The sequence below is a fragment of the Oncorhynchus clarkii genome, chromosome 19, assembly GCF_045791955.1.
Source record: "Oncorhynchus clarkii lewisi isolate Uvic-CL-2024 chromosome 19, UVic_Ocla_1.0, whole genome shotgun sequence".
NCBI lineage: Eukaryota > Metazoa > Chordata > Actinopteri > Salmoniformes > Salmonidae > Oncorhynchus > Oncorhynchus clarkii.
This window is the reverse complement of record NC_092165.1, coordinates 53,986,101-54,010,224: the sequence shown is the minus strand read 5'-3', so window position 1 is coordinate 54,010,224 and position 24,124 is coordinate 53,986,101. Positions and strand designations below refer to the sequence as shown.

Genomic DNA, 24,124 nt, shown 5'->3' with positions numbered 1-24,124 from the left:
TCAAGGTTAGTCAGGTCTGGAGTGATGGAGTGATGATGCTGTGACCCACCGCCCAAGACCATGACGGACCCTCCACCTCCAAATCGATCCCGCTCCAGAGTACAGGCCTCGGTGTAACGCTCATTCATTCGATAATAAACGCGAATCCGACCATCACCCCTGGTGAGACAAAACCACGACTCGTCAGTGAAGAGCACTTTTTGCCAGTCCTGTCTGGTCCAGCGATGGTGGGTTTGTGCCCATAGGCGACATTGTTGCCGGTGATGTCTGGTGAGGACCTGCCTTACAACAGGCCTACAAGCCCTCAGTCCACCCTCTCTCAGCCTTTTGCGGACAGTCTGAGCACTGATGGAGGGATTGTGTGTTCCTGGTGTAACTCGGGCAGTTGTTGTTGCCATCCTGTACCTGTCCCTCAGGTGTGATGTTCGGATGTACCAATCCTGTGCAGGTGCTGTTACATGTGGTCTGCCACTGCAAGGACGATCAGTTGTCTGTCATGTCTCCCTGTAGGACTGTCTTAGGCGTCTCACAGTACAGACATTGCAAATTATTGCCCTGGCCACATCTGCAGTCCTCAAGCCTCCTTGCAGCATGCCTAAGGCACGTTAACGCAGATGAGCAGGGACTCTGGGCATCTTTCTTTTGGTGTTTTTCAGAGTCAGTAGAAAGTCCTCTTTAGTGTCCTACGTTTTCATAACTGTGGCCTTAAGTGCCTATCGTCTGTAAGCTGTTAGTGTCTGTTTTTTAAAAACTTTGTTTATTGAATTTTCAACACCAGCATTTAAAAAAAAATTGCACTTGTAAGTTAGTTGGTAGTAATATAAAACAACACATCAAAGGCAACAATACAGAAAAACAAAGAGAGAGACAAAATTAAAAATTTAAAAATAAACATAAAAAATTAAAAGACAAGAAAATAAATAAATATATTTGATAGTCCTTAACATCCAAGATGTCCTATGTCTCACTAACAAAGTGACAAAGGCAATTACATCCTTATTGATTTTGGTCAATTGTATTGTGGGTAAGGAAACCCCAAATAATTCAATACAAGGGTCTGGCTTGATTTGTGTGCCGCTTAATTCTGAAAGTGTGTTAAAGATGTCTTTCCAGAAACCAACAAGAAAAACCAATTTTGGATAATCTTGCTTTGGGCCAGTGGGCCCTATGAATGAGTTTGCATTGAATGAGACCGTGCCGAGCACAAATAGTGAGTGCCCCTTCCCATAGTTCATAAGATATTTCCTCAACCAGTTCCTCATTCCATGAGTAGTTTGTAGTGAGCAAATTTGACTATAGATTATTGACAAGGTGCCTATAAATGTATTAACATGTATATTATATAGCCTATGTAAATATAATAGCCTGCCAGCTGCCTGCTTCAATTTGAACCAAAATAACCAAATACATGTAGTATTCTTTCTGAAATGTATGATGACAGAAATGGAAGGCTATCTAGGCCTGCCTTGGCTTACCAAACTACGTTGACAAGAAAGACCCCTCCCTTCACAGCAATGAGGCAGGCGCTCAGCTATCCGCCTATAAACAAGCTGACAGCAGAATCCGGCTGATCACTGACAGCAAGGGCACGAACAGCTCAAGACCAGACGCAGCGCGCGCATGGACACGGATGGGATATTGGCAACATTACGCAGCAGGAGAGTGATGGAAAGTACCGAACAGAGTCGATAGTGGGTGAACTTATAAGGCAATTGGCTTGCAAGTATGTATTCTACGCACCAAATTGTTTTCTTTCCCCCGCAGTCGATTCTGTAGCCTATCTTTCAGAACCGCTATAAAACCGACTTCTCATCTCAGGACAGTTGAAAACGAAGTCACGACGAAGAATGAAGAAACACTGAAAAATGTAGTACAAAGTCCTCAGCGCAACCCGAAGCCGGTCTTTAAGTTTTTTTTTGTCCAAGAGGAAAGAACATGATTCCACCAGCTAACATCATGCAAGACGAGAGTTTGGGCAAGGAGAACGAGCGCGAGCAGCACGAGACCCCTCAGTCACCAGCGCCCAGCGCGAGTCAACAGGAGACAAAGGTAGTGGTACCCAAGAAGGTCGGTTTTTAGTTGATGCGCCCATTCCATGAATCAATAGATCGTGAAATGGTTTAAAATAGATAAAGAACCTGCATAACTGCCTCTCAATCTGCCTGGAACAGCCGAAGCTTAGACATGTACCTTATTTAAATTATTTAGACAAATGGTCAAATAAGTCTATTTTTATATATTTTAAATGGCTCATATATTGCACATGGTCATACTTGTGCATCTTGTTGTAAACAAAAACATTTTCATATGGTATATTCCAACCATTCATACATGTTTCATGTATTAAATATGTTCAGTATCTAAGTGTCTGGCATTCTTAAAGTAAAGGTATATGATGGACATATTTAAACTATATATACTCTGAAATACTAGTTTAGGCCACTATGTTGTATTATAGCTCAAAATCCTATAATAACAACATTAATTGTTCCTGAGTTCGATTTAGTCTGAATTGAGTTTTCCCACTGATTCCAGTGAAGTGTTTCCACTGATTGTTTTCAGCCAATATTATTGGCTTATAACATCCAACCTTGCCAATGAAAGTACAGTATCATATTTAACCTTGCCAATGGAAGTACAGTATCATAAAAATATGAATATTTATGAATAGGACAGACAGATGGACCCTAAAAGTTGATGGGGGTTGCTGCATGTGGCCATTGGCATTTTGTTTCATTTTGTGGTCCACACCTATTTATCTGGGTCACCCATAGCCCTGAGTAAGTACTAGCTATAATTAGCTCTAACATACTGGACCAGTCACTATCATTATGGTTGTAGGTTTTCAGCCAGTTACACTCACTTCCTGTCCCAAAGCTCTCTGGCTTTATGCGGGACACTTTAGACACGCTTCGCAGTTCTCGTAAATGACAATCTCAAGTTGAGAGAAACCATTTCAGTTTTTCCGTTCCCTTTCCTTGGCAGCCAGTTGCTCCAGCGATGGCAAAACTAAAACCTTTTCCCCTTTCATCGTTACATTAGTCTGTAGCACTCCCCATCTCTACACATCAGTAAATGTGGTCGCTAGATTGCTATTTGAAGGGATTCTTGGCAGGTATCCTGGAGTAGCTTAGCAGCTGTGGGCAAGCAACTGTAATCATTTCTTCCAGGTGTCTCAGTTGGGATGGTTGGGTTCCTTTGAGAGAAGTGTGTGACTGTGGATATGCTGATTGCTTTCTGAATGGATAATTAGTTATTAGTCACGTGTCATGATCGTTTTTTTATTATTGAGAAATGATACCTGTTCCCAGAATGCCACTTATACTAAGTCATTCTAGAATGTTGGAATACTGCATGAAACCATACCTCACACCTGTGATTCAATGCACATGGCACAGGCTGTTGATTTCATTCGGAATGCATAGTAAACCATTTGTAATGCAATTTGCAGAGAAAAAACTAGGCTACTTCTTTAAAGGCACCATATAGGGACTCTTTCACTGGTTTCGATGTGACTTTCATTGTTTTTCCTTTTAAAGGAAAGTTGGGGTTCATAAAGTAAGAAAACTGAAGTGCCCTATCAAAACTTTAATCAGCCTCTTTGCCAAACCTCCATTTTATATACTCTTGATGAGAAACACTATTTAAGCTGCCTTGGGAAATGTGTAATTCATGAGATTCCCTGAGGTGTTTTTGGTAAATTAGCTTTTAGCTTGAAATCCCCCCTTCTCATTAGCCCCCTGTGAAGTATGATAGAGTGGCTCTTTTTAAGCTTGTCCATGTGGCTATTGCTCTTGTGATGGATCCTGTATCAACAGCCAGACATTTCCCAATGGGGTACCCTCATCCTGGTCTGTTGATTAATTTGTCTTATTATGCTGAGGAAGACCTTAATGTAGAGTTGTAGTATTGAGAAAGAGAACAGTGCAGCCTTCATTGTTTATGACGAAGTGCATTGAGTGGCAACTGCCTTTATAGAAATATAGCTAAAAGCTCTTCATAATTTGTTTTATTTTTCATGGAAGGGGAGCAACATACCAGTAAACATATTTTCTATAGAATATAAAACATGGCAAATAATTTTAGATGGGCGTCTAATTGAAGTACAGTTTTCTGTTTCCTTCCATTAAATTACAGAGCAGTCACATCATTCCCTTATTGAGAGAGGAAGAAAGTACAATATATTTTTGATAGATCCCACCTCTCCAATTCTCTGACTGCTTTGCACATGTAGGGGTTTTAAGGATTCCAGCCACTAAGCTCATGATAGAGTGGGTAACACAGATGCTCATAAAATACTGACATCTGGTGTATTATGGCTCTCTCTCTGGTCTTAGTAGAGAAAGTGCAAAATGCAATGATAACACATCTCTATTTTGTCCATCTCCAAGCTATAACTTAAAATAATGATACTTCTCAGTCGGGATCCTATTGAAATGGGGCATAGGTGTTTCTTAGATACAGTATTCTGTAACGTCGACGCTGGGAGTCGAGAAGCAGGTGGTAAGTTTAATATATTACAACGAACATGGAACGATATAACGTAGGAGTAGCTTTTAGACATGAACAAACATAAATAAAACTGCCTGGGAAGGAACCTATTAGAGTGCCAGATAAAGGTGAGGTATTGGAGAACAGGTGTGCTTGATGATGAAGCGCAGGTGCGAGTAATGATGAAAGCCAGGTGCGAGTAATGATTAAAGCCAGGTGTGCGGAATAATGAAAGCCAGGTGTGCGTAATGATGAAAGCCAGGTGCGCGTAATGATGGTTGCCAGGTGCGAGTAATGATGAAAGCCAGGTGTGAGTAATGATGAAAGCCAGGTGCGAGTAATGATGAAAGCCAGGTGCGAGTAATGATGAAAGCCAGGTGCGAGTAATGATGAAAGCCAGGTGCGCATAATGATGGTTGCCAGGACCGGTGGTTAGTAAACCGGCTACGTCGAACGCAGGAGGGGAGGAGCCGGAGTAGACAGATACGGTATCAGCTCATGTCTTACCCCACCATACAAGTTTAATTCAATTATAACATTGCAATTTGACTTTCAAGATGACACAATTTAGGATTATTTTGAATTTATCTTGCCCATTGTTTCATTTCAATGTCATTACTGAGAAGTTAAACAAAAAAAACAAAAAAAGCAGCCTTTCTCAGTGAGGAAGAAGACTATACATTATAGATAAGTATTTTATTTTCCAATCACCATCTCCTAGAGTCAAGGCTAGACTACATCAAAGCTTAATTGTGAAAAGACAGCTACACTGAACTACCAGAGTACCATGCTCTGTTGGTGGGGGGCTGATTTAATTATTTCCAGATTGACCAGATTGATCAACAGGTCATGATCACGTACACGCATATTGCCAAAACTCAGTTTCACTGCTGGATTCATTTGGATGGAAAATACAACAGGGGAACACATTGCAAATTGCATTTGAGATAATGCAATCATTGGTCACCACAGGAGATTTGTTCATCCAACAAAACATTTTATGATATGTATATGTATGTTATCCTCAACACTTTCCAGTCATGAAACCTGGAAATCACTGAGGCCAATCTAATGAAAACAGATCAACTGCAGGGACAAATGCACCTAAATAACAAGTTGAAAATAGCCACTCACCCTGGTGTAGGGTCCCCATTACAGATTCAGCCACTGACTTGTGAAATGGAAAATAATTGTTTAATGAGTCCATTCTCTGACCACCATTCACCATCATTTTAAAAGAAGTGCTCTTTAATGTGACAGTGCAGGCACTGACTGGGTAGATATACGGAAGCAACGAAATTGTAGTTTGGCGGAGAGTCGTTTTGTTGAGAGTATGTCACACCCCAAGTGGGAGCCTAGTAAACAATAAGTCTTTCAACATGAGAAAAAACATTTGTAGAGGTGGTAGAAGAGCTCTTTAAGTTATACAAAAAAATAGACAAAAGCAGTAAGGAATTTGTAGAAAAAAAGAGGAAGGGAGCCATTGCTAAGGTATACAATAGTAGGTTTTTGGTAGATAGAAGGTGCTAAGGTATACAATAGTAGGTTTTTGGTAGACAGAAGGTGCTAAGGTACACAATAGTAGATTTTGGTAGATAGAAGGTGCTCTTTGGTAAAAGGGATAAATTGTTCATCAAAAAGAAAGGAGGATCGAGGCACTCTTCATATAATGAATTAAAATGCCTTTATTTGTATGGCATGTTAAATGGAAACATTTTTTAAAACTCTGACATGTTTTGGTTGCATGGCCTCAGGGTGTACAGTAAGGAATTTGTTGAGAGTTTGTCACAACCCACGTGAGAGTGTAGTAAACAATAAGTCCTTCAAGATGAGGAAATACATTTGTAGAGATGGTAGAGGAGACATTTCCTGTCTCCCAGGATGCTCTATAAATTATACCTAAAAAAAAGAGAAGCAGTAAGGAAATTGATTCAGGTTATGGCCCAGCATGGTAGAAAGGATTCCTCCATGATGCAAAGCGTAACCCGGGAAATTACATTTCCTTTCCATGTGGGGGACCGAACCGATACAGTGGTTTTCTACAAAAGAACTGCAGGTTGACTTTGCAATTTCAGTGACCGCTTACAGTATGAGCGTCAGAAATAGACTTAGAAAAATATGAGTGAACATTCATGAATGTTTTTCTCTTTCAGTTGAAGCTTTCAGTTGAAGACTCTTTCAGTTGAAGACTCAATGTGAGTTATCTTGGAACAGCCCAATGAGAAGTCATAAGCAGTAATAATGCAGAAAAGGATTGTATGGCACCTTGTATAGACGTGCTGCTTATGGAGCAAAGATACCATGCTACAGTAATGGGACTAATTTTAATTAATTTGATACATACTGTACAATATTGTACGGTAATAAACATGTTCTAAGGTCAATTTCTTCTCTCTCTCGCTCTCTCTCTCTCTCTCTCTCTCTCTCTCTCTCTCTCTTTCTCTCTCGCACTGCAGATGCAGAAGTTGAAGCGCTCCCTCTCCTTCAAGACCAAGAGCATGCGCAGCAAGAGCGCTGACAACTTCTACCAGCGCAACAACAATGACGCCAAGTTATCGACGGAACTGCTCTCTGACAACAGCAGCAGCACGTGCCAACTGAGCGTGATCGGGGTGGCGGTGGCCCATCCCGTCCACCCCATCCAACCTGTCCAACCTGTCCACCCCGTCCACCCCGTCCACCCTGTTCACCCCGTCCACTCAGTCCACCCCATCCACCATGCCCCCCCTCTCTCAACCTCCAACCTGGTGATCTCTAATGCGCCCCCGGCCATCCCGTGTGCTCCCCCTTCCTTGGTCTATTCCCCGGGACGCCACCCCCTTGCCATCGACCCCACTGGACATGGCTTCATGGAGCACATCTTCAAGAAGCCCACCTTCTGCGACGTCTGCAACCACATGATCGTAGGTAATGGTCACCCTCCGAACTCAAACAAACATTCACACTGTAGTGTATTGCAGAGAAATCTCAGCGTAGATGCTGCCTTCCTCTGACACCGCCTGGTATAGAGGTCCTGAATGGCAGGAAGCTTGGCCCCAGTGATATACTAGGCCGATATACTACCGTCTGTAGCGCCTTGCGGTTGGAGGCAGAGCAGTTGCCATACCAGGCAGTGATGCTCTCGATGTTGCAGCTGTAGAACCTTTTGAGAATCTGAGGACACATGCCAAATATTTTCAGTCTCCTGAGGGGGAATAGGCTTTGTCGTGCCCTCTTCACAACTTTCTTGGTGTATTTTGACCATGATTGTTTGTTGGTGATGTGAACACCAAGGAATTTGAAGCGCTCAACATGCTCCACTACAGCCCCTTCGATGAGAATGAGGTCGTGCTCGTTCCTCCTTTTCCTGTAGTCCACAATCATCTCCTTGGTCTTGATCACGGTCACTGCCAGGTCTCTGACCTCCTCCCTATAGGCTGTCTCATTGTTGTCGTGGTCAGGCCTGCCACTGGTGTGTCGTCTGCAAACTTAATGATGGTGTTAGAGTCATGCCTGGCCAGGCAGTCATGGGTGAACAGGGCGTGCAGGAGGGGACTTTTCATACACCCCTAAGGGGCCCCCGTGTTGAGGATCAGTGTGGCAGATATGTTGTTACCTACCCTTACTACCTGGGGGCGGCCCGTCTGGAAGTCCAGGATCCAATTGTAGAGGGAAGTGTTAAGTCCTAGGGTCCTTAGCTTATTGATGAGCTTTGAGGGCACTATGGTGTTGAACGCTGAGCTGTAGTCAATGAGTGGGAAAGGGCAGTCTGGAATGCAATAGAGATTATATAATCTGTGGATCTATTTGGGTGGCATGTAAATTGGAGTGGTTCTATGGTTTCTGGGATAATAGTGTTGATGTGAGTCATGACCAGCCTTCCAAAACACTTCATGGCTTCAGACGTGAGTGCTACGGGTCGGTAGTCATTTAGGCAGGTTACCTTAGTGTTCTTGGGCCGAGGGACTATGGTGGTCTGCTTGAAACATGTTGGTATTACAGACTCATTCAGGGACAGGATGAACATGCAGTGAAGACACTTGCCAGTTGGATATCGCATGCTCTGAGTACACGTCCTGGTCATCCGTCTGGCCTGCGGCCTTGTGAATGTTGACCTTTTTAAAGGTCTTACTCACATCGACATGACCGGGTAGCCTAGTGGTTAGAGCGTTGGACTAGTAACCGAAAGGTTGCAAGTTCAAATCCCTGAGCTGACAAGGTACAAATCTGTCGTTCTGCTCTTGTTCCTAGGCCGTCATTGAAAATAAGAATTTGTTATTGACTGACTTGCCTAGTTAAATAAAGAAAAAATAAAAATAAACATTGGCTACAGAGAGCGTGATCACACAGATCAGACCTGCCAGTCATCAGACTATCACTGTCGTGTCATCAGCAAACTTGATGATGGTGTTGTAGTCGTGCATGGCCACACAGTTGTGAGTGATTTGTCCAGCTCACCAGATCTAATGAGAGCGTGTGTGAGAGAAAGAGAGAGAGAGACTGTTTAATGAGCCCTGTGGAAGGAGAGTTAGAGTCACAGAAGGGCAGCAAGACCATCACATAGAACTAAAGGCTTGAATGCTGGGATGTCAGCATACTGAATCACAGAGCAAAATGGACTTGGTCAGGTTTTATGAATTTCAATGCTGCTCTCCGATATAATATTTTGTCTTGGGAGTTGTACAAATGCCTGCGCTATGCATCAATTAAGGGGCCTGATGAACTTTTCTCAGCAATCAATTAATCTCTAATGCCTGTCTAGACTCTAGAGAACTGGAAAGGAAGTCATATTAGAAGACCTGTTGAGAATCCTCTACAACGAGTCAACATCACCTTGTTTGCACATAGGGTGCTTTTATTTAATAAAAGTTCATGCAGAATTAATGTCATCAATAATGAAAAAGCTGATTTTATTACCTTGTTCTCCAGCTCATTGGATTGGTATATTATGGAATGCAAACACACCATTTGTTGGAAATCAATTGAGCCCCCGAGCATGTTCCCCTTCTTGCGTGTGCTCCTATGTGAAAATGTAATTGTGCTGCTGGATGTATGAAATGGGTTCTTCTATTGTATATAATTTGATTTGGCAAATTGCAAATCACATAATTGTCGTATGACATGGGAAAGTAATCTCTTCGCTTTGATGCATTTCTGCAAATTCAATCCCTAAGATAGACATGTAAACAGAAGGAAACATCCAAAAATACTGGTCAAAGTTCATTAGCTTAAAAGTTTATCAGGTGAAATACTAATCACTAAGCTCAGGGGAATATTATGATGAGGTGTTTGTTACGTCTGTATTTCCTAGCCTAACTCCTATCTATACATTTCAACTCTTTACCCTCTTTAAAAAATTCTCTCTCTCTTTCTCTCTCTCTTTTTCTCTCTCTTTTTGTCTCTCTCTCTCTCTCTTTTTTTTCTCTCTCTCTCTCTCTCTCTCTCTCTCTCTCTCTCTCTCTCTCTCTCTCTCTTTTTTTCTCTCTCTCTCTTTCTCTCTCTCTCTCTTTTTCTCTCTCTCTCCCTCCCTCTCTCTCTCTCTCTCTCTCTCTTTCTCTTTTTCTCTCTCTCCCTCTTTTTCTCTCTTTCTCTCTCTCCCTCTTTTTCTCTCTTTCTCTCTCTCCCTCTCTTTTTTTTTTTTCTCTCTCTCTCTCTCTCTCTCTCTCTCTCTCTCTCTCTCTTTCTATCTCTCTCTTTTTCTCTCTCTCTCTTTTTCGCTCTCTCTTTTTCTCTCCCTCTCTCTCTTTTTATCTCTCTCCCTCTCTTTTTCTCTCTCTCCCTCTCTCTTTTTCTCTCTCTTTCTTTTTCTCTCTCTCTTTTTCTCTCTTTTTCTCTCTTTTTCTCTCTCTCTCTCTCTCTCTCTCTTTTTCTCTCTTTTTCTCTCTCTCTCTCTCTCTCTCTCTCTTTCTCTTTCTCAAGTTATACCTGCAAATTGTGATGATAAGCTTAGAAAAATGTACACAGTAGGCCATCATAGAAATATACAACATAGATGTACAACATAGCAAAGACTCTGCTCTGTGATTCTTACAGCAGGCTATAACAGTGATGATCAGGAATGAGTAAGCTCCTTGACGAAAGAATGATCAATCTTATCACCTTCCTTCTGTTCCAAACAACAATATTCAGCTTCATCATCCTTAATTAATTTACTACAGTGTTTCATTTAATGAAGGGGTCAAGGGAAATCTGTGTTTTTTCAGTACCGCTGAATTAAGTCATACGCCGATACCCAGTTGAACAAAAACGGATAAAAATTGATAAATTAATTAAAAGTAGTTGTACAGGCTCTCATTTGAAGTGGAGTAAGGGTACGGAAGAGAGAGGCGGCGGGAGGCAGGCGAGTCTCAGGCACGATAAAGGTCATTTACACAGGAAATGAGGGGATCCAGGCAGGAAAGGGGACTTAACGGATCAATGTGCCAACTCACTGTATCAGAGTTTGGGCATGTGTGTGTGTGTGTGTGTGTGTGTGTGTGTGTGCCCACATGCTCACGTGTGGAGAGAGAGGGAAAAAAGAGTGACAAAAAAAGTGGGGGGAGAGAGTGAGGGAGAAGGAAGAGGAAGTTCAGGTCTGGCAGTTGTCCAAACTATTACTGTGGTATAAATAAATAAAAAGAGGCTGTTAAAAGTAGCCTCAGCCATGAGAGCAGATGCCACCACAGTGTGATTGGATGCCAGGGTGCCATCACTTCTCCTATTTTAATCTGTTTGGCCAGCTCCTCGCTAGCTCACCCCCCAGACACCATTCACCACCACAGCTGAAAGGGCTTTTGTCAGATGGAAGTGTCTAGGCACTTGGGCACCATGGCTCATCCCATAGCTGCACTCATCTCATTCAGCGTGAGGGGTTCTCATCATACCTCCACGTTATTACAATGAGTCAGTGCAAGCACCCCCATTTAACAACTGTGTAACAAGGGTTTAATTTGGCCTTTGCTATTCTGTCACTGTCAGGCACCCTAGCCATCCGGATAGACGTTGCAATGATCCCAGTATATTGTGCTCAAGGACAATCATAGTTCCCATTAAAAACAGTAATGTACTACTGTAGGCTACACAATAAATGCAGACAAAACAATAATCAATGACTTCCAAACCATACTAATATGTAACCTTGACATATTTTGACATTAGCAGTAACCTAACCTTGTCCAGAGGTGTGGTGCACGAGACTAGTAGTAAGCTGACTTTGTCTGACCCAAATCTCTACAGATGTAGGCTTAGCCATGCAGGGCTCGGGCTCCTCTCTGGTTTACAGTTGCTGTTGGTTTGTTTGTGGCCTTGTTGTTGTTGTGCTCTGTTGTTGACCTCTCCGTCCCTCCCCGTCCCAGACAAGGATCATATTCCCAGATCTGTCTGTAGCCTGGTCCCAGGTCTGTCTGTAGCCTGGTCCCACGTCTGTTTGTGCTTTTGCCTACTCCAGTGTCATTGTCAAGCCATAAGGAGTTGTCAAGAGAGCAAAAACAGATCAGTATCACTAATGACTCCTGTTGTTGAGTATTAATGAGGCTTAGTCCAGCAACACAGGAGCAGACTGCATGACAAGGACCTAGCTTTTCCCTCTGGTTTAAGTTTCTTTGGAGGGATCCCATATGAATACTAGAGTATTCACTTTAGTGTTGTTGAAGACTTTACTGTAGTATCCACTGTAGTATTTACGGTAGTGTACTATGGTATTTGCTGTAGTGTTTTTGGGGACATTACTGTAGTAGTGTTTTTGTTTTATTATCTTTGACATAGAAGTGGGGTGCTTTCTCCTTTAGGAAGCCTACTGGAGAAATGGTAAAGGAGCTCATTTTCCATAACCTGTATAGGTAGATACTGTAGGTAGGTACAGTTGAAGTCGGAAGTTTACATCTACTTAGGTTGGAGTCATTAAAACTTGTTTTCAACCACTCCACAAATTTCTTGTTAACAAACTATAGTTTTGGCAAGTCAGTTAGGACATCTACTTTGTGCATGACACAAATACTTTTTCCAACAATTGTTTACAGACAGATTATTTCACTTATAATTCACTGTATCACAATTCCAGTGAGTCAGAAGTTTACATACACTAAGTTGACTGTGCCTTTAAACAGCTTGGAAAATTCCAGAAAATTATGTCATGGCTTTAGAAGCTTCTGATTGACATCATTTGAGTCAATTGGAGGTGTACCGGTGGATGTATTTCAAGGCCTACCTTAAAACTCAATGCCTCTTTGCTTGACATCATGGGAAAATCAAAAGAAATCAGCCAAGATCTCAACATTTTTATTGTAGACCTCCACAAGTTTGGTTCATCCTTGGGAGCAATTTCCAAATGCCTGAAGGTACCATGTTCATCTGTACAAACAATAGTATGCAAGTATAAACACCATCGGACCATGCAGCCGTCATACCGCTCAGGAAGGAGACGCGTTCTGTCTCCTAGAGATGAATGTACTTTGGTGCGAAAAGTGCAAATCAATCCCAGAACAACAGCAAAGGACCTTGTGAAGATGCTGGAGGAAACAAGTACAAAAGTATCTATATCCACAGTGAAACGAGTTCTATATCGACATAACCTGAAAGGCCACTAAGCAAGGAAGAAGCCACTGCTCCATAACCGCAATAAAAAAGCCAGATTATGGTTTGCAACTGCACATGGGGACAAAGATCGTACTTTTTGGGGAAATGTCCTCTGGTCTGATGAAACAAAAATAGAACTGTTTGGCCATAATGACCATCGTTATTTTGGAGCAAAAACACCATCCCAACCGTGCAGCATCATGTTGTGGGGGTGCTTTGCTGCAGGAGGGACTGGTGCACTTCACAAAATAGATGGCATCATGAGGGAGGAAAATGATGTGGATATATTGAAGCAACATCTCAAGACATCAGTTAATGCATGGTCGTAAATGGGTCTTCCAAATGGACAATGACCCCAAGCATACTTCCAAAGTTGTGGCAAAATGGCTTAAGGACAGCAAAGTCAAGGTATTGGAGTGGCCATCACAAATCCCTGTCCTCAATCCCATATAAAATTTGTGGACAGAACTGAAAAAGCGTGTGCGAGCAAGGAGGCCTACAAACCTGACTCTGTTACACCAGCGCTGTCAGGAGGAATGGGCCAAAATTTCCCCAACTTATTGTGTGAAGCTTGTGGAAGGCTACCCGAAACGTTTGACCCAAGTTAAACAATTTAAAGGCAATTCTACCAAATACTAATTGAGCGTATGTAAACTTGTGACCCATTGGGAATGTGATGAAAGAAATAAAAGCTGAAATAAATAATTCTCTCTTCTGTTATTCTGACATTTCACATTCTTAAAATAAAGTGGTGATCCTAACTGACCTAAACAGGGAATTTTGTACAAGGATTAAATGTCAGGGATTGTGAAAAACAGAGTTTAAATGTATTTGGCTAATGTGTATGTAAACTTTCTACTTCAACTGTAGGTAGGACTGGGTTCTGAATGGAGGGATCAGATCTTCTCTTTTCTATAACCATAAGGAACACAATATATGGTCTATACTTTGCATGTAGGTTTCTTTCTTACAGGTGGCACAAATGTGCATATGGGGGAGGGGAATGGACAGGGTAGTTGCAAATTAAATACTGTAGTGTTTTTGCGGACTGCAGTGTTTGCAGACATTTCTGTAGTATTTACTACTTTTTGTGTGGATAATAATGTAATATTCACTATAGTATTGTCGTGACATTGTATTAGTTAATGTGATGACTGTTGCTCATCGAATGATTATAGTTTCTAATTGCGTGATTAACTGAATCAAGCAATTATTAACTAATTAACCTGGGGCACCATGGGAAAACTAGTTTTTATTGAGTTTCTATTTCCCAAATTAACTCAAAGAATATCAGAATATCGATTTTACAACAGCCGCTAATTAACCAGTTACTTCTACTATCTCGTTCTGAACGTCGTATAGTCCGTGAATCTGCACGGACCCGGGTCTCACTAATGAGTTCGTACCACACCAATCTTAGTTGAATATTTATTTACTAAAAAGCTAAAATGATGTTAAAAGATACACATAGACAAAACACATTATAGGCTATTGATTAGAACTTAGTATAACGTGCCAACACACTATGGTGCGTGTTACCCAAAATGGGGATTTCAAAGAGAGAGAGAAAAAAGAAAGAACACGAGAGAAATATACATTTGGGTGCATTTGTCAGCTATGCTATTCTAACCCTAGCCTTGCCCCACACTGCCGCTCTTATGGGTCAGAATATAATTATGTAATTATGTGGGGAAGTTATCTGTGGATCCTCCGCGTGGACCGTTCAGGCTGCTCGATGATGCACTTCTCCGGCGCGCCTTTCTGGTTGTCCTCAAGTCAGTGTCCTTTTGGCTTAGGAGTCTGTTCCCTCACCCTTGCTATGGAAGGGGTCTTCTGAGGACAGACAGCTCTGTAGCTCAGAGCATAGGAATGAAACCTTTTGATACCACCATTCGCTGGGATTGGATGCTAAGGGGGTCCGGCTTGAATTCACCCGCTTAGACACAGCTACTCATCCGTAGCTTGGGTAGAAAAATATTTCTTTGTCTTCAAACTTGTGTTGCGTTCTGGGTTCGTTGACTTTTTAGATCTTGGCTGCAGCTTGGTCGTAGTCTTCCCTGGAAATTCTTTACTCACAGGTTTTATGGGTCAGAAGTGGGCATTACCGCCTTTAGGGCAATTCTCTGGGCGTACCAAGTTAAGAGGGAAAGGTCTAGATTTTACTCAAATCCAATTTTAGACAACTAACTTCCTATTTCATCTTCCTTAAAACATTCTCTTTGATTTGGATATTTTCCATACAACGTACAATGTGTAAACATCAAACATATACTAGGAAAACTCTTCACGTTACAATGTTTTCGTAATAACGTCATCTATTAACCTTTAATAACAAAACAAAAAATGACATACATTTTCATATTCCATCTATTGTCATGACCACCATTGTGGCTGACGGAAACCATTGTTCCAAAGTCTCTTTATTTCATGTTTAATGTTCTGAGGCTGGTTCTCCATAGTAACAGGACAAAGGAATTTGTCTGTGGCCTGAGATTTACCAGGGGCGTGAGGGGTCATAAACCCCCCACATCTTCAGACCCCTAGATCTCTCCTCCTCTGTTGGGGTTAAGAGATAATCTGTAGGGTTGTGGTCTCCTGTAACCGTGACCTGATCAGGACAGTCATGACAGTATTCTACTGTATATTAAAAAATGCTATACTAAGCACTACACATGAACGAGGGATGTTGTGTAGTAGTACTATACATGAATGAGGGACAGTGTGTAGTATAGTATTCTACAGTATACTACAGTTTACTACATAATTCTATAGTAAGTACTGTAGTATGTGGGGATGAGGGGAAGAGTGGTGTGTTCAGCTTGTTCAGTGCCACATATCTCATGTCAGCTCTCATCCTATGGATCAGGTTTTAATGCTATAATTTGGGCATGTAACACATCTCACTGGAAATCCAGATTCCACTGTTAATATTGAATGATGGCTGTGCAGTAGGTCAACATAGTTACTGATAGAAGTCATACAAAACGGGCCTTACTCTGCCTCTGTGCGATGAAGGAATCGATTGATTGTGTTTCACATATCCACACGCGTATAGGTTCTGGGCTGCATGGGCATGTGCTCATTGATTAATCAATGAAGTCCTGGAAGCAAACGTTTTGCTAGACAAATGACAAATGGCAGCTGGGCTTCACTGTGGCATATTGCTTACAGTTGAATAGGCACTTATATGTAGCATTTTAACATTATTATGTAAGAAACATTGTCTATGGAATGAAATATCAGTGATGTGTTTTAGGTCCTTGTCCTGTTGAAAAACAAATGATAGTCCCACTAAGCTCAAACCAGATGGGAAGGCGTATTGCTGCAGAATGTTGTGGTAGCCATGCTGGTTAAAGTGTGCCTTGAAATGGCCGCGACCAGGAGATTCATGGGGCAGTGCACAATTGGCCCATTGTCGTGCGGATTTTGGGAGGGTTTGGCCTGCCAAGATGTCCTTTTCCAGTCATGCTCTAGCGACTCCTGTGGCGGGCTGGGCGGCGCATGTACGTTGACATGGTCGACAGGTGGACGGTGTTTCCTCCAACACATTGGTGCGGCTGGGTTCCGGGTGAAGCAAGCAAAAAGTCAAGAAGTAGTGTGGCTTGGTGGGTCGTGTTTCGGAGGACACGAAAATTGGAGAGAAAAACGGGGTAACAAAAAAAATACAAATAAATAAAGTGTGCCTTGAATTCTAAATAAATCACTGACAGTGTCACCAGCAAATCACCCCCACACCACCACACCTCCTCCTCCATGCTTCACGGTGGGAACCGCACACGCAGAGATCATCTGTTTACCTACTCTGCGTCACACAAAGACATGGCGGTTGGAACCAAAGGACAGATTTCCACCACTCCAATGTCCATTGCTCGTGTTTCTTGGCCCAAGCAAGTCCCTTCTTCTTATTGGTGTCTTTTAGTAGTGATTTCTTTGCACAATTCAATCATGAAGACCTGATTCACACAGTCTCCTCTGAACAGTTGATGTTGAGATGTGTCTGTTACTTGAACTCTGTGAAGCATTTATTTGGGCTGCAATCTGAGGTGCAGTTCATTTTATTAAACTTATCCTCTGCATCAGAGGTAGCTTTGGTTCTTCCTTTCATGTGGCGGTCCTCATGAGAGCCAGTTTCATCATAGCGCTTGATGGTTTTTGCGACTGCACTTGAAGAAACTTTCAAAGTTCTTGAAATGTTCCATATTGACTGATCTTCTATCACGTTTTAGGAAAATTCCAGATGCAGACAGTGTCGAAGTAACAACAGTTTATTATTAGAACAGGGGGCAGGCAAAACAACACGTCAAGGGTAGGCAGAGGTCAGCAATCCAGATCAGAGTACAAAAGGTACAGAATGGCAGGCATTCTCAGGGTCAGTGCAGGCAGAGGTCAATAATCCAGTGTGGTGTGACAGGGTACAGATCGGCATGCAGGCTCAGGGTCCGTCCGGGCTGGCAGAATGGTCAAATCCGGGAAAACTAGAAAAGAGGAACTAGAAACAGACAGGAGCAAGGGGAAAAGTGCTGGTAGGCTTGACAAACAAAACAAACTGGCAACAGGCAAACAGAGAACACAGGTATAAATTCACTGGGGATAATGGGGAAGATGTGCGACACCTGGAAGGGGGTGGAGAAAAGCACAAAGACAGGTGAAACAGATCAGGGTGTGACACCTTTATGTCTTAAAGTAATGATGGACTGTCGTTCCTCTGCTTATTTGTTCTTGCCCTAATATGGACTTGGTATTTTACTAAATATGGCTATCTTCTGTATACCACGCCTACCTTGTCACAACACAACTGATTGGCTCAAACGCATTAAGAAGGAAAGAAATTCCACAAATTAACTTGTTAACACCTGTTAATTGAAATGCATTCCAGGTGACTACCACATGAAGCTGGTTGAGAGAATGCCAAGAGTGTGCAAAGCTGTCATCAAGGCAAAGGATGGCTACTTTGACGAATCTCAAATATAAAATATATTTGTTTAACACTTTTTGGGGTTCTACATGATTCCATATGTGTTATTTCATAGTTTTGATGTCTTCACTATTATTCTACAATGTAGAAAATAGTAAAAATAAAGAAAAATCCTTGAAGGAGTAGGGGTGTACAAACTTTTGACTCGTACTGTATATGAAGTGTAACATTGAGATGCAAACTCAACATTGAATACATTTCAACTCTATATCTGAAATGGTACAGAAGACCATAACCATGTGTGTCAGGTGTATACTTTTATTTCAAAGTAGATTTGTTTCAAGTCTACCAAGGAACACTCTGTGTGGCCCTGATTTAGCCCACTGCAGTAAAAGGTTAACAGGGTCACAGGTTGAGAGCCAAGTGATACGATCCTCATGGCATATGTCTTCGGAAAAAAACTCACTTTATTTACAGAAAGCCAAAGTGTGCTTCTGATTCCTAGACCCCCCCCCCCCCCCCAAAAAAAATACCATTCATTAAAATTTGGCAGTCAATCAGAAAGATAGTGCGAGGGGACTCATCTCCAGGTTCATCTCTCTGTAGGTGAGGGCTTTGTTATGGTTTAAGAATCACTTATTTTTATGTGTTTGTAGAATTGAATGGCTATTTGATTAAACTTCTTCGGGATCGGTGTCCTGTCCACGGGACGGTTGAGCTAACGTTGGCTAATGTGATTAGCATGAGGTTGTAAGTAACAAGAACATTTCCCAGTACATAGACATATCTGATATTGGCAGAAAATTAAAATTATTGTTAATCTAACTGTGCTGTCCAATTTACAGTAGCTTTTACAGTGAAATAATACCATGCTATTGTTTGAGGAGAGTGCACAGTTTTGAACATGAAAAGTTATTAATACAAAAAAATTGCACATTTGTGCAGTCTTTGTGCATGCCATGGTTCATTGGATCAGTCTAAAACTTTGCACATACACTGCTAGTGCCCAAAATCTAAATTGCAGCTGGGCTGGAATAATACATTATGGCCTTACTTTTGCATTTCAAAAATACAAAAGAACGGTTGTTTTTTTACCCGATCTATTGTGTTATATTCTTGCCTTGTCTCTCAGATCGTTCACAGCTTTGTGTAAGTTACCTGAGGTGCGGATGTTTAGGCTGAGGTAGGTATTGTGTTTTGTGTGCTCTAGGGCAACAATGTCTAGGTGAAAGGTTTGTATTTATGGTCATGGCAACTGGAATTTTTTCAAAACACATTATTTTTGTCTTACTGAAATTAGCTGTCAGAGCCCAAGTCTGACATAATCTGTGCTGATGATCTAGGTGCTGCTGTAGTCCCTCAATGGTTGGGGACAGAGGCACCAGATCGTCAGCCGTCACGACTTCTGCCGAAGCCGGGCCCTCTCCTTGTTCAGGCGGCGTTCGGCCGTCGACGTCGCCGGCCTTCTAGCCATCGCCGATCCACTTTTCATTTTCCATTTGTTTTGTCTTTGTCTTACACACCTGGTTTCAATCCCCCAATTATTTGTTATTTAACCCTCTGTTCCCCCATGTTTGTTTGTGAGTAATTGTTTATATGTAATTTGGTCCGTTATGTGGGCTCGCTTTATTGTATTGTATTTGTCTATTTTTGTAAATTATTTTTGTAAATTATTTACTCAAATCTGCTGTCCTGCGCCTGACTCCTCTACACAAGCTACACACAGACCTCATTACAGAATTATTCACCAAGAATGGAGTCAGCAGGAGCAGACGCCCACCTGTGGCGATAGAGGAGCGCGTCCAGCAGACGAGCAGACGATGAGTCGTTGGGAGAGAGGAGGAGGTCATCCAGCGCCTCCACCAGCCCCACTACAGCAGACCCCACTGTCCACCCCTCCTTCACCCGCTCCCAGCGGGATTCGGCTCGCGCTCCTGAGGGAGCATGTCCGCCCTTGTCTCCTGCCTCTCAGGCAAAGCCCTGGAGTGGGCCAACGCTGTATGGAGTGAAGGAGACGCGGCGTTGGACCATTACGCAGAGTTCACCCACCGCTTTCGGGCAGTTTTTGGCCTGAAGGTCGAGCGGCGGGTGAACGTCTGTTCCACCTGAGGCAGGGGACGAGGAGCGCGCAGGAATTCGCTTTGGAATAACATTCATATATGTTGAAGAGTGTGGGGCTCAAGCTGCATCCCTGTCTCACACCACGGCTCTGAGGAAAGAAATCTGTGTGTTTTTTGCCCATTTTATCCGCACACTTGTTGTTTGTTTACATGGATTTTATAATGTTATATGGTTTCCCCCCCAACACCGCTTTCCCCTACCATCAATTTATATAGCAGACCCTCATGCCAAATTAAGTCAAAAGCTTTTTTGAAATTAAAAAAACGTATGCTTTGGTTTGTTTGTTGGTCAATAAAGGTGTGCAGGGCAAGTTTGGGATCTGTAGTACGGTCATTTGGTATTAAGCCAGTTTGACATTTGCTCAGGACATTGTTTTTACAGAGGAAATGTAGGAGTCTCCTGTTAATAATGATAATGCAGAGGATTTTCCCAAGGTTTCATATCCCATGGTAGTTATTGGGGTCGAATGTGTCTCCACTTTTGTGGATTGGGGTTATCAGTATTGGGGAAGATAACAGAGCTGAGGATGATGTTAAAGAGTTTAAGTATAGCCAATTGGAATTCGTGGTCTCTATATTTTATAATTTCATTTAGGATACTATCAACCCCACAGGCCTTTTTGGGTTGAAGGGTTTGTATTTTGTCCTGTAGTTCATTCAAGGTAATTGGAGAATCCAGTGGGTTCTGGTAGTCTTTAATAGTTTATTCTAAGATTTGTATTTGTTAATGTATATGTTTTGTCTGTTTGTTCTTTGTTATAGGGCCTACAAGATAGGACATGGGGTTTATCCTTTCATCTCCATTTTGGATAGATAGCTCTTTATGTTGTTGTTTGTTTAATGTGTTCCAATTTTCCTAGAAGTCGTTAGATTCTATGGATTCTTCAATTACATTGGGCTGATTTATGATGTGCTGTTCATCATTTTTTTCTTTGTGTATTTCTGTACTGTTTAATTGTTTTGCCATAGTGCCGTAGGCTCAGCTTTTCTGGGTCTTTGTGTTTTTGGTTGGATAGGTTCCTCAATTCCTTTTTAAGTTTTTGCTTTCTTCATAAAACCATTTATCATTGTTGTTAATTTTCTTTGGTTGTCTAATGACATTTTTATTTATTTTGGTATTTGGTATTTTGTTAGGATCCCCATTATTATTTCTTGGCTAATAGTTTTTTGTTAGGCTTCTATGATACTTTCCTCCCATCTATAGTATCTCCACTGCTCCTTCTCTCTTTTTCTCTCTCTGTTTCTCACTCTCTCTTCTCCTATCTCTCCTTTTTCTCTTTTGCTCTCTCTCTCTCTCTCTCTCTCTCTCTCTCTCTCTCTCTCTCTCTCTCTCTCTCTCTCTCTCTCTCTCCCAATCTCTATATTTTGCTCTCCCTCTTCTGATCTCCCTCTCGCTTCTGCTCTTTCTCACTCTTCTTCTATCTCTTCTGCTCTCTCTCTTCCCCTCCCTCTATCTCTTCTGCTCTCTCTCTTCCACTCTCTCTCCCTCTCTCTTCTGCTCTCTCTCTTCCCCTCTCTCTCCCTCTATCTCTTCTGCTCTCTCTCTTCCCCTCCCTCTCCCTCTATCTATTCTGCTTCCCCCCCCCTCTCTCTCTCTCTATCTCTTCTGCTCTCTCTCTCTCTCTCTCTCTCTCTCTACTGCTGTCTCTCTCTCTTGCTTACAGACAGTCACATTGTCTGTTTCATAACTTCAGAATGCAATTAAGCCTAATTAGTCTTCAATTATTCCAATGTCTGTGACTCATACATCAATGAAACCACTAGTGGTGTAGACACATAGACAGGAGGCATCATTCCGCATGGGGATTTTTCGCATCAAACTTCCATTGTATCCAGAAACGGAAAATATATTGAAGGTGAACAGAAGCGCATCTAGACACTGAGGAGAAGAGTATTGGATTAAGTTGGTTCCAATTTAATGAAACTTTAAGAGAGGAAGTTTGGGGACATGGTTTGGGGTTGAGGGAGGTCATATTTGTTCAGTTTTTAATTTAACATTGGATTTGATTACCTTAACCAGACGGTCATGTCTAGGCAAATGTATGGTCCACTGCACTCTCAAGGTGAACACTGCTGTGTCAGAGATTGACTGCACTGCAAATGGGCAATATCTGAGTAGTACTTTTAACTGCAACGACCGTGATTACAACAAAACTGAGTTAACTCACCTGTCCTCTATTCCTTCTCCTGTAGTCTGATTAAAGCAGTTATGACATGACATGGTAGTTGTGATTGTATCCTCTTTTTTCTGTCGTGGAAAATGTTGAATGAATTGTGTTTTGGGAATTGTATTCTGTCATGGGAATTGCCGAAAGAATTGTGTCATGGAAATTGTAGATAAATCAGCCAAATAATTTATGAATACATCACAAAACTTTGATGGCACTTTAAAGATGAAATGGACTTCATGTTGTGCTTTTTTGACAGGTACCACCTCCAAGCATGTGGTGATGCTGGCAGGCAACACGGCCAAACATGGCCTCCGCTGCAAAGCCTGCAAGATGAGCATCCACCACAAGTGTGAGAAAGGAGTGGGATCTCAACGCTGCCAAGGCAAGCTGGTAAGAGCCTGAACATCATCACATAATTAAATATAGAACAAAGGTATTATATATATACTGTATCTCTATGGACATCATCACCGATGTCACCATTAGTGTCGTCATCAATGTCATCATCAATGACATCGTCACCGTCATCTTCCATAGAGTTACATCTATATTCTATCACTGTCATTGTCATCAGTGTCGTCAGTGTTCTCCCCAGCTAACCAGAGAATGTATAGAAAATGTTGTATTAACATCATCGGTGCCATCAAGCTCCCTTCGTGCCTACAGTATTTCTCCCCGTATTAAACATTAATCCAAGGTCATTAGGTCCGGCCTCGAGGAATCTTTTTATTACATTGGAATATACTGAAGTGCTATATGCCATTCTGGTAGAAGTACACCATGGCGATTACAGCCTGTTGCTTAGTATGATTCACGTATATTTGTCTCAACTGTCCCACCAGAATACCAGATTAAAGCTGTGATGCGGAACACATTGTGCAGCGAGGCAGGACTCCACAGAGGTTAATGTACTCATCACAAAGACATGGAAGGTAGATTAGTAATGTGGCACTGCAATTACAGAATTGAATAATCATGGTGGTGCTGAAAGTCCACTGCCACAGGAGTCAATAAGCAGCTCATAAAAAAGGTGATATAATACTAGAAAAAGAAGAACACTTTATTGTCCATTATCTGAAATATCCATATTTCTGACTGGGTCGAACTTACACTTTCTTAGCTTGTATTGTGTCCTCCCATTATCAGACAATTCCATTGTGTACAGTGTGATTCATCACTCTCCCTCATTTATCTCAGTATGTGAACTGTGAGCTTGCATTTTAATGAGGGTGGGGGAGGGGGGGGGGGGCTGGTTGCAGAGAATGCCAAGACCAATCTGTCAATTCGCTGTTGTCCAATGTACTCTGGGGAACTGGCAGTCACGACTGTACTGGGGCTTTTTAGTCATTCACACCGAATCACACGTCCCACGCGGAAAATATATAGCGTGTGCGGTTCCGTCATGTGTGATTCCCATTTGCTTGGCTCTCCAGTGACTTACTCCTCCAGAGTCCAGGTGCCCCTGGCCTGAATGGGAGGGAATGAACTGGGATTGACAGGGAATCATTGGGGATAACTGGACATTACCGAGCTGAAATGAAGAACTGGCCAGGAATGGGTGGGATTGAACAGGGGTGATCAGGATTGACTTTGGGTTTAGTGAACCTTGTGTACCATGACCATGAGACTGCTCAGGATGCAGGAAGACAAGTGTTCCCTTTGCCCTCCATTTTCATTTTTCCATGAGCTGCCTAATGCATTGAGGATGAGGCTCATGGAGATAGGGATCAGCTTTCAGGAGTGGAAAATGAGGTTGAGGGGTCAAGCATAAAAAGAGAATATACTCCCAGTTGGGCTCGCCTCTAAATTAAGGTTTCTCAAAATGTGGCAGGTTGTATTTCTTCAACCCTGCTTATTTCTCTTGGCAAGAGAATTTGGTCAGAGAAAAAAGAGAG

At 42.1% G+C, this 24,124-nt stretch overlaps 1 protein-coding gene across 3 annotated transcripts in view; it reads left to right on the top strand.

Annotated features, from left to right (window-relative positions):
* The first annotated feature begins 1,573 nt into the window (after positions 1-1,573).
* The window catches only part of LOC139374342 (SH3 and cysteine rich domain), a 49,844-nt gene continuing 27,293 nt past the window's right edge, over positions 1,574-24,124 (top strand). The window contains exons 1-4 of one of the 3 annotated variants that reach the window (XM_071115383.1): positions 1,905-2,049; positions 6,645-6,686; positions 6,948-7,398; positions 22,486-22,619. In XM_071115383.1, coding sequence (XP_070971484.1) covers positions 6,948-7,398; positions 22,486-22,619 — 585 coding nt within the window. In that variant the 5' untranslated portion in view covers positions 1,905-2,049; positions 6,645-6,686. Of the gene's footprint in view, positions 2,068-6,644; positions 6,687-6,947; positions 7,399-22,485; positions 22,620-24,124 lie in introns of all 3 variants that reach the window. The other 2 variants (XM_071115382.1, XM_071115380.1) reach the window with 2 other exon arrangements.